This window comes from Diceros bicornis, chromosome 24 (genome assembly GCF_020826845.1).
Source record: "Diceros bicornis minor isolate mBicDic1 chromosome 24, mDicBic1.mat.cur, whole genome shotgun sequence".
In the NCBI taxonomy this organism is placed as follows: Eukaryota; Metazoa; Chordata; class Mammalia; order Perissodactyla; family Rhinocerotidae; genus Diceros; species Diceros bicornis.
Window position 1 is genome coordinate 44,447,614 of NC_080763.1, and position 11,201 is coordinate 44,458,814.

General features: G+C 54.0%; 1 protein-coding gene across 6 annotated transcripts in view; it reads right to left on the minus strand.

Moving 5' to 3' along the window:
- The window catches only part of BCL11B (BCL11 transcription factor B), a 99,936-nt gene extending 90,286 nt beyond the window's left edge, over nt 1-9,650 (minus strand). For 4 of the 6 annotated variants that reach the window (XM_058567676.1, XM_058567675.1, XM_058567673.1 and 1 more), the window contains exon 1: nt 6,422-8,362. In XM_058567676.1, the coding sequence (XP_058423659.1) occupies nt 6,422-6,479 (58 nt within the window). In that variant the 5' untranslated portion in view covers nt 6,480-8,362. Of the gene's footprint in view, nt 1-6,421; nt 8,363-9,336 lie in introns of those variants that run through there. The other 2 variants (XM_058567672.1, XM_058567671.1) reach the window with 2 other exon arrangements.
- Between the last annotated feature and the right edge of the window lie 1,551 nt (nt 9,651-11,201).

Sequence of the window (11,201 nt, forward strand, 5' to 3'; positions counted from 1 at the left end):
AATAAAGAATGAATTTCTTGAATTTCAGCAACTACACAAAAGACGTGCATATGTCAAAATGCCGGACGAAAGACTCTGTAAAGCCAGCCCCATTCATCAAACCTCGATCTGATGTCACTCCTGCCAGTAAAAAATGATGCTGTTCCCCTCGCCCCCCTCACTGGCTCGTGCAGAAGACGCAGGAAGTGTGTCCCTCTGCTTTCACGCCACCTCCAAATAGGCTGCTCTCGGCACTTTTTACACACGCCTTGGGAAAAGGAGTACTCAAGGGAGGCAGTCAACAAACGGCTTTGCTTGGGGAGGGGTGGAGACACCGCGGAGAGAAGGGAGCAGATCTCACCGCCGTCTGGCTTCCTGGGATGGAAGGAAGATTTGTGGGAGCGGGGAGCAACGGGGCGGGGGAGGACAGAACACACAGGACCCCAGGCCCGGTCACTGAGTAAGTAAACTGAACTGCAAAGTGACAAAGCCATCCTCAGAGCAGCTGGATGACACAGACATTCATTCCCGGCATTCTTCGGTGCCCTCTGCCCGTTAAAAAATATGTCGGTGTGCCTACAGCTAACACCACCTTCAGAGAAGGATGCTCAGCCAGCGTCAATAACTTGACTGTGTGGTGTCGGGCACTGCCCCCAAAGAGCATTTATTTTCCCTTGTCCTCCCAGATGTGACACCAGCATTAAACCTAGAATCCAAAGACCTTGGCGAGTTTCAGCTAAAGGTAAAACCTAATCAGACAGCCTGAGGGTCCTTCCTTAAGCCTTAGGAGATGCAGGAAACAAACCCCAAGGGTAAGGAACCCCATCTTTACCCTCCCCCATGTATATATATATTTTTTAAGCATTGTCCTATCTGTGGTCTACGTTTAGTTACAGCTTATGAAACTCCCCCAAGTTCCAAGGAAAAGGATTGGAGATTTCTAAAGTGGATTTTTTTAACAGTTTTCTGCAGGCCAGAGGCCACTGCCCAGCCCAAGGCTGGGAAGTGGCATCTCTGAGTTGTCAAACGAGCTCGCTGCCGAGGTATGCTTACAATAGGCTCAATTCAAACATTAAATGAAGTCGAGAAATCATCAGATAAATTGCTGGCCCTCTGTATGGAGACTGAAGGTTCTTCCTCCAGCTGATGACAGCGCGAGGCTTTTGTCTGACCTAATTTATTTCTCTTTCAGGTTAGAATACAGCACTCTTTCCTGTCGCAGGGTAACCTCCTCTGCCCATATACTGAACCTGAGCATAAGACTCAGGGCTAACTGTGCTGTCTGCAGCTTTCTTGCACTTGGAGAAGAAGACATTATAGATCCAGAAATCCTGTGATCAAAAGCGCACATGTTCCCCAGCACTAAATTACACGTGTAAGGGAGAAATAGTCTCGTTAAAAACCATCCATGGAGGGCCCTGTTTGGGGTGAAGGGTATTAGCCACGCTGGGTCTCACAATCATGTACTCCTTCCAAACAAAGTTTTACATGTTATTTGAGTTGGCATTTTATATCTTTGGGGAATGGTGCTATTTCCCTTAGTACAGTGGGAACATTACCTAACAAATGGAATTGAGAATCCAAGTGTTATAAAATCTGAGCTAAAAGGATTTCCATTCATCAAGCTGTTTTAGGTACTCCCAAATGCAGCTATTCTCAGCTGTTCCCTGGGTCTGTGACAGGCAGCACAAAAACGGCCAAATTGATGGACACTCTTCCCAGACCCTCTCGCCTCATCACGAATGCCTTAACAGCCCAATGGAATTTTCAAAAAGTCAAGACCACAGACTAATGGGGGGAAACACTTCCATTCAAAACTAATGATTTTAATTGTTTAAAAAGAAAAAAGAAAAAGAAAAATGCCCCCCTCTGCCTAACGAGGGCTCGTAAATCAATGCCGATAGCTTGAAAATAGATTTCGCAAACTTATATTCTCATTTTGCCCTGCTCGAATCTCTGCAGGAAAATCAATATTACAACTTCACACTTAAGACATTTTGCAGCAACGTAAACTGCTGCGGCGGCTGATGGAAGACGCTCCTGGCCCATCGTAGCGAAGGCGCCAAGCCATGACACAGGCACTGGGCTCCCCCTAGCTGCCAAGCGGCGCCAGGCACGGCTGGGCGCTTCAGCCTTGCCATCCACCAAAAGCCAATTCAACTGAAAGTTTATTTTGGAAAGTATTTTATCACAACAAGCAACAGAGAATGCAAAGCAATCAAGAAAGGAGATGAAAAGGAAAAAGGAAAGGCTGGTGCAAGCTGTATTCTAAGCTAATAGATAGTGCCAAGAGCTGGATTCTGATAAGGAGCTAGAAACTGGTGCATTCGACAGTCGGATGGAAACTGATATCTGTAAAGGGGCTGTTCCGCGTGCTTCCATCTCACCTGAGACATAATGCTAATTATTGTCAAATGCACCCAAACGTGGCCTTCTCTTCCATCAATAAGACCCATTTAGTCCTTCAGTGGTCAGCAAAGAGTCACATCCAACCTGACCTCAGCCTCAGTCCCTGTTCCTAAGGCCAGCTTTACCAAAGCAACGGCATGCACCCCAGCATTTGAGAAATGACTCGTTTTCAGTTACAAAATACTTTGAAGGCCAAAAACTGCGAAAGGCCAAAGCACAGGCAGATAGCAACCTCCCCCACCTCAAAAAAAGAAATATGCATATGTACATAATATTCAGGGAGGGGAGGAATAGCCTTTAAAAATATTAGGGGTTGTTAAAATATGCTCACGGCTGTTTTCTCTCAGGTGTGAATTACAAATGAATAAAATCAGCCTGGCATAACACCTTTGATGAACACATTTTTATTCTCCCGTGGAATCAGAGCAGCTGACTTATATCACACTTCTAATGATATGGGGTTCCCTTCTGTGCAGAAGGGAGACAAACTTCCCCCCACCAACTACCAAAAAAAAAAAAAGAGGGGCCCACATCTTATGAAATTTATCAGAGGCCCAATTTTGAAAGATACCTGGACAACTGGAGATGTACAATACCGTGGGGAGTTAAGATAATTGCGAGCACAGCCACCTTCAAAACACACAGCGACAGCAAAACCTAATTTAAAAGGCAACCATGGAATTAACACAGGCTAACTTCCGCGTCAAATCTTGGGTCTCTAGTTGTTTTGCAAAATCATGAATTCACACGGAAAATTACTGATCTTCCAAGGAAACCTGTTGGTCAGTTGTTGAAAAATCACCTTCATTGGGGTTGTGTAATTTACCATGGACATCTTATTTTCTTCGGAGAGCCTCAGAGCTCCTTGGTGGACTGGAGTTCATCTCCCTCCTCACTCACCCCGCCTGGCACAGCCGACTCACGGCCCTTCCCTCTGCCTGGTCAGTCCTGGCCCCTCTTCCTCCTCTCCTCACTATTGTCACTGTGTTGTTTTGTGTTTGTGTTTATTAATAGCTGTGTCTGTCCTCCGGTTTTAGAAGCCACTTCCATCTGGGTCAAACATTTTGAAACAAACCAGAAGCCCAGGTTTTCATCCACAGCTGTCTCCCAGACTCCCTTTGGTACCTCAGTCCTCTTCTCGCTGCCTCTGTCAGTAAATTTAACTAGCCCCTTATGGAGCCCTTCTCCAACCCCCCCCCCCCACCACCACCAAGATTATCGATGCTATTTGTGTGCTCTTTGAGTTTCCCAGACCATCAGTTATCCTAAGTTGCATCAGCCCTAAGGAACCAGAGGCTGCTACTCCACAGGCCGGCGAGCTGCCACCCAACTGAAGACGCACGTTTTAGGTGGTTCCTTTCACATTTAAAATCTAAAATGTGAACCCCGGGTCAGGGCTGTGACAGCACCCATTTTGCTGGCCAGGGCTCCAGGGCACCCTAAACCCATGAGTCCTGCATCCCTGCAAAGAGGCACTTCCACAGGCCATGCAGCCTAAATTGCATCCAGTTCCTGCCTTTCCTCTGCCTGCACTCCCACCTCCGGGTGACATGGGACAGACAGAAAAGCCAGCTGCTTTTTGATAATAAATAGCCTTGGCTGAAACTGGTTGGACCACTCTCCCTGTTGAAACCCCTGCACATGCTCTGGGCTCCGGGTGCCCCTGAAAGGCAGGTGGGATATCCTCTGTCCCCTTGGCTCCTTCTCTCCACCTCTCTTCTCCTTTGCCTCTCTCTTCCCTCCCCGCCACTGCTCCAGCGTCAGCCGGCTTTCCCCAGCACCGCTCGAGCAAGGCTGAGAGATGTGGAACAAATGAAGGATGGAAGGATGTCGCATCAGGCACCCCTCGCCCCCCACACCCAGCTGCCACCAGTCCTTCTGGCCAGGGCTTTCTCCTGATGCCCCAGGAATGCCAGAAGAGGAGAGAGCCTAAGAAAGGAAACCTACCTGCATCTTTCCCCTTACACACAACTGCAAACACTCCTGGCTCCTGTCGCTGCTGCCAGCTTGGCAACGCACCCCGGACAACTCCCCCTTCCCTGACCCCCCCCCCCAACATCCCCCCTCCTCAAAAATAACCCTTGCAATTATACAGAGGCTATGTGGGGCAAATTGCCTCCTGAAGAAATTAGGTGTCTCCAAGTATAGACCTTCAAACCACCACTCCATCACCTAAAGGGGGGTGGGTGGGATGTAGGATAAGCAATTCCTATGGCTTGGTAAAGGACAAAATGTCAACTGGCAAAAAGGACCTTGATCAACCCAGGCTCAAAGCTGGTTGCAAAACATTTTATTTTAAATGCAACCAGCGAGTCTTTCTTGATGTTACAATGGTGAAAAATAAAAAAGAAGTCCTCTTCCCTGCCCCCAAAAAGGCATCCCTCTCCCAAGGCGAACCCCACTTTCATATCTATTCCACTCCCCCAAAAAATAATAATAAATCCACAAATTCTTACTAATGTGTCTGTGGTAACAAAGAGATGGCAGCAGCAAATGCTCCGAGCAGATGGCTCCTATGCTGGGTTTTCAGGGGAGGGGAGAACCCCTTTATATATTTATTTATTTATTTAAATTTTTTAAAATATAACATAAATATTCGGCTCTCGGCCGCCCCGCAGCCAGTCCTCGGCGGCGGCCGGGCGCGCAGCCCTCTCCAGCCCCGCGCGGGCAGCCCGGCCCCAGCCCGACGAGGTGCTCGGAGGACCGCAGGAACACAACCTGCCCGTAGTCTCGATGGCACCCAGAGGATGTTTTATTTCTATTGCAATAAAAAGGAGGAAAAAGCAAGAGCGACCTAGGCACCGCGAGAGAAAGGACCGCGGGGAAAGGTTCGCGCGCCGCGAAGCAGCGGCCCCGGGCTGCGGGCGGGGAGCGCTGGGAGCCGACCTTCCCCGGCAACTGTGCGGGCACCCGGGGCGAGCTCCCCTGCAAACACCGTACCTGGCCCGCTCGCGCTCGCTCTTCCCTTTTCTACATAAACCCAACCGGGGCGCTGGAAGCTGCTGCGTCTCTGCCCCGCTGCCTGACTTTGCCCGCCCTGCCACTTGCTTGAAATCCACACGATTTCAGCCGGTGGATTTCCACTGCGACCTGCCTTGTTTATTTAGATAGAGATGAAAGATACTGAGATAGAAAGATGGGTAAGAGATTGACAGGACTCTCTCCTTTTTTCTTTTCTTTCTTTTTTTTTTTCCCCCCACTATTTTACAAGCACATCCCTCTCGGCACTTCTAGCTGACAACCTTTTTTTTTTTCCCCGTGGCGGGGATTTTTCACCAGCCCCCAATCCCCCCACCTTTTTTTGGAGTGGGGGAAAGAAGACAAGATCATCCCAGGAGACAGTCGGAGGTGGGGAAGTGGGGGGGGGGGGGGAGCAAGAGCCCGGCAAACAGCCGCGCAGCTGGATTCTTTTGCAAATAGCAAGAGGAAGGGAGAGAAAGGCGGCTGCGGAATCCCAGGACCGGCGTGGCCGGCGCCCTGCCCGGCCGGGTGCAGCGACCGGGTACTCGAAGCCGGCGGCCGCCCCTCGCCCCGCATCTCCCCCAGCCCTCAGCGCACCCCGCTCTCCTCCGCCCGCGCCGTCAGCGCGGACCCACGCGCTAGCCAACTTTTCCCCACTTCCCGGCTCCCCCTCCCCCTCCGCTCCCCCAGCCCCCTCCCCCTCCTCTCCAAACCCCGCCACCAGCGCCGCCGCCGCCACACACGCCGCTCGGAGGGGCGAGCGTCCAGCCGGGCTCCGCGCGCACACACACACCTCCTCCAGCCTGCGCGCCCCCTCCCCGGCCGGGAGCCCGCTCCGCAGGCCCCCGAGCCCGAGGCGCATCTGACTGCGCAGCACCCCGACTCCCCGGGCTGCAAAGAAACTTTCCTATGGCCCCCCGCCCCCCACCATGCTCTGGGCCGACGCCGCTGCCTCAGCGAGCCCGCGGGCTGCCTCGGCGCCCGGCCGGGTTGCGCCTCGCTCGGCGTCCCCAGCCCCGGGCGCCCGGAGCCCCATCCTCCGGCCCCTCGCGCGCACGCCGCAGACACTTACGGGTGATGAGCTCCCTCTGGGACAAGTGCTGCGGGTTGCCCTGTTTGCGGCGGGACATTGCCCCGGCATCTATTCTGGCATCGCCCGGAGAGCTGCACTGATGGGGGGAACCGGGGGAGGGGGTCCAGCCGCCGCCGCGCCGCTGCCGCTGCCGCTGCCGCTGCCGCCGCCGCCGCCGCCGCGCCTCCTCCTCTGCCCGGGTTGGTGTTTTGGTTTTTTTTTCCCTTCCTCTCTTGCCCTCTCTTCCTTCTCCTCTTCTTCTTTATTTTGCTCTTTCTTCTATGCTGTTTTTTGTTTTGTTTGCAAAAAGAAAAACAGAAGACAAAAAAGAAAAGAAAAACCTCTCGATCTAAAATAGGAGAAAGAGGCAAAAAAAAAAAATGCTGTTGCTTGCCGCGGAGTGGCCGGTTTCTTTAAAAATATATTCTTCTGAAGGAAAAAAAAATCTCTTACACTTCTTCAAACTGCTTGGCCTCCTGGACTTCCAAATGTCTTCTTGAACTTAAACCGGATTTTGCACCGGCTCCTGAGACTTTCTTTCAGGGTCTGGTAGGTGGAAAGCGCACTTCTACCAGGAGGGGGGAAAAGGGGAAAAAATGCAAACAAATAAAAAAGAAAAGAAGAAAAAGAAAAGGAAAAAAAGAAAAGAAAACTTGAGGACTTGTCTCGTATCCCCTCACCCCGCCCCCTCAAAAAACCCACAGCAATGTAAAGCTGCCCCGGTTCGGTGGTTTCTGGGTTTTCTGCGGGCTGCCTGTTTTTTTTCTCGGAGACTGACCCTTCCGAGGCTCTGGGGGACTGACTCCAGGAGCGGCTCCTTCCCAGTTCACCTGGCAGGCTGGCGCCGGCCGGAGAGGCTGCCGGGTCCCCGCGAGCGCTCCCCAGCGCTCCCCTGGCGCCGCGGGCCCGGGGGGAGCTGGGCTGAGGGGCGGCTCGCCCAGTGCGCCTGGGTCGGTGCGGGCGCGGACTGGGAGCTATAGATTGCAACGTGAAGATGGCGGAGTCCGGGTTCTCTGGGAGCTCTCGGTCTCTCTATGGCTGGGGCTGCCTCTGTACAATGGGATAAAATTCAAGTTCAAGTGCGGACGTGACGTTTAATCTGCACTAGAGACAAAAAGACCCAGAGAGTCGGAGCACTGGGGGCGACTAGCGGTGGCTTTTTAACATTGTACCCTGTAAGAGAACAAGAAAGCACACACACACACACAGAGCCACACTCGCGCGCGCGCGCACACACATACACACACACACACTCGCCCGTGCGCACACCCGCAGTCCAGGCCGGCCACACGTGCAAACAGCGTTTTTGTGCGCTCCTCTTCTCCCCGTGCACTGGCAGCGCAAAGAGGGGGGAGACGGTGGGCAGGATATTTTTAAATAAAAGAAAACCCTCTTCATCCCTCCTCCCCTCCTGGGAGTAGGACCCCCTGAGAAGGGGGGCGGAGTGCTGCGTGCGTGGAAGTAAGTTGAATTAACGCAAGTCCCCACCCACCCATCGAAAGCTCTTTTGGACGTCGGGGGGGGGCCGGCGTTGAGGAGGGTTGGAGTCGACATGGGGGACATGGTCAGTCGCTTCATCTCCCTGGAAAAGTAGCTTGGTTGTTTTTACTTTTGTTTTATTCGGGGGTCGGGGTTAAACTTCCAAAAAGTACCTCCATATAAATCCTGATATTACAAACTCTGGGAGAGCGAAGTGGACAAAATAAAAGATATACAGAGGAGAGAATTAAGAGCACATTTGGGGGAGGGGGACATGAGACCTTGTTTGAGTCCCATTCCGGAAGGAATGCTCACCGGAATCTGTGAGCTCTCTCCACTTCACCCCATTAACTCCTGCGGGTCAAATCCGGGCCCCACCCCCTAACACCAGAGTCAGCAGGAAGTGGGGGCTAAGGGGGCAGGGGTGCTCCACGTGGGAGAGGGAGTTGTCGGCGCTGACCCAGAAGTAGGCGGGGCCGGTACTCTGAAGACACTCCTGTGGATGATCCCCTCAGGTCCCCCAGTTCCCTCCCACTCACTGACAATTATTGCAACCTGAAAGTGACGCCCCCACCCCCAGTGCTCCTCCGCCCAGGGCAGGACTTGAAATCTCCGGTCAGACTGGGAAGGACACAGCTGCCTTGTCAGCCGTTTGATCTCCAGCCGGCGAGGACAAGAGGAGTTGTGGGGGCCTGTCCGTGGCCCGCGGACAAGGCCAGGCCGCGGTCTGCATGGACACTCCGCCGCCCCCAGCCTCGTCCCTCCTCAGGCCGTGGCCAACTCGTCTATTTGATGACCTGACCTCCCGGGCTGGACGCGCCACGCGGTTGGACCTCTCTCCCTTCTCAGGGTTTCCTGGTCTGGGCCGGGAAGCGGCCAGGGCGGGTCGGGGCCTGGCTCAGGGCTGGGCTTCGCGGGCGAGCCCAGCTGCACCCACCCCACCCCGCCCCCAGGCCCGGCTCCGGCGGCTTCACCCGAGCGACTGGTTAGGCCGAGACGCCTCCGGGCTCGCCGCCTCCCTCGGGTCCTTTTCCTTGGGGGGCACATGGGGTTTTTGTTCGCCTCCAAGGTCTCGGGTGGGGTCACCGTACCAGCAACTCAACAGAGCGCAGCGCCCATTAGCGAGGCCAGAAAGAGCTCCCTGCCTAAACCACCCCCCCAAAAATAATAACAATAAAATGTGCCCCAGCATGCAGTTTTGCGGACTGGGCTGCAGGGTCGGCGGCCAAGCGGGTGGAGACTGGGCGGTGGAAGGGGCGGGGGCAAGTCGGCACTCCCCCTCCCCACCACTGCACGCCGCTGCCCACTACTCCTAACCCACACTCCACCTCCACGTGGTCCAAAGTCTAGAAGCGCCTCCCTCTCCTCTCATCTAGCCCCACCGCGAAAATCTTTCCAGGAAAGTGGCCTAAGTAAGAAAAAATGCCCACACGCACCTTTCATAAACTTCTTAAGAAAACCATAAACCGGTCATCCCAACTCGCCCAGATTCTTAAATTTGGAAGAGCTGTTAGGTCTCTTTCCGAGAACTGGCCGTGTGAAGTCCAGAGAAGGTTAGCGTTTTGCCCAAGGTTACACAGCGCAAGGGGCAAGTCTGGACTCCAATCGCCGCCGCGTGCCTGCTGCCCCGCGCCGCCTGCGCTCCGGCACCCGAAATCCCGACACGCGACACTCGCCCTCGGGGCGATGATAACAAGGAAGGGGGACCGGGTCTGTGGCTGCGGGGAACGCGGCAGCCGCCTTCAAGAAAGGGGGCCCTCCGCGGACTGCGCGGGGCGCCCAGGGGCCCCGGCTGCAGCTGCCGCCCCCCGCGCGCTCGGGCGGCGGAGTCTGGGGAGGGGGCACCCCGCCCCACCCCCAGCAGGAAGTAGCGGGCAGGGGGCGGCGCGGGCCGCGACTGACCCGGGGAGCACTTCCTCATTGGCCCCGCGCTGCCCCGACGGCGGGAAGAGGGACGCGCGGGCGGGCCGGCGCAGGGCCGGACACGCCGCCGCCGGCCGGCGCGCTCCACCTCGCGGCGGCCCGGGAGAGGCTGCCCTGCCCCTGCCCAGCCCGCGCTGGCCCCTTGGCCCTCCTCCTCCTCCTCTCTCCCGAAAGGCGGCCGGGCGCAGGCAGCAAGCGATCCCAGCTGCCGCTCCAGTCTCCTTTTTTTCCCTCTGCCCGTCTGGCACGGGCATCATTAGCGGTGGAAGCTGTTAATGTCTGGTCTCACAGCTCCCCCTTTAGTCTTGCTGCGCTCCCTGTCTCGCGTTCCAAGCCGGATCAATAGCCGCTTCTCCGCCGACCTTGACCTCTCCCTCGACCCCGCCCGGCTTAGGCAGCTGGCCCACACTAATGTTTCCCCACTCTCCGGATGCCCAGACAACAGGCGGGCGGGGCGGGAGGAGATGGGGAGCCCGGGACACAGCCCCGTCCCTACCCTTTCCTCAGAACCCCAGGCAGACAGGGGACCCAGTACTCTTCAGAGAAGGTCACGGCGCGCGCACACACCCCCCCACCCCACCACTTCATCTACCAAGTCTTTGTTTAGAATAAAAGTCACTCCGTCCCCCAAAAAAGGGGGGGTGAGGGGGAGCGGGTGCTTAACATATGAAAATAAAAGAGGAAAAAGTACAAGTACAAACGTGGTCCTGAGTCATATTACAATCCTTCAGACTCATTTCTCCAGCACCTGCTGCAGACCTACTGGGTGCTGGGCCCAGGGCTGTGGCTTTGTGCAGACTGCAATCAGATGGAAAGAAATACCACATTTTCTGCACTATCTTTAAAAAAAAAAGATAAAACAGCAGATGTCAAAAAGCTTTTTGAACTCACAAATATTTCCCTGCTTTTCTTTTTCTAGCTTCAGAGTGCATTCCAGCAGATAATCCCCCATATTCTCAGTCACTTTAAATTTCTTTATAGAAGAATAGTTCAGAAATCAGAAATCATTGCATCAAATCAGAGTGCATTTTTATTAACCTTGTGTGGGGCTCTGATTCCCTATGTGTGCTTCTCGTACCATGCCACGCATGGGGGGGCAGATTAAACAGACACGTGACTTCCTAGCCAGGCTTCTTGTTTAAAATTCTCTGAAGGATTCTCAATCCTTAACTCTTAGCTGAGGTGGGCTCTATTTGCGATTCTACAATGTTATCTTTGCCTTCTGAGCTGTTAGATTTTCTATGACGTCTTTACAAAAATTTGGAAAGAATCAAGATAAGTAGTGTCAGTAGAAATGAGAACTCCCAACGTTTATGCTGGAAAAAAATCGACTTTTCATTTGCTGTTTTTTTTTTAACATGGATCCATCCTCTAAAAT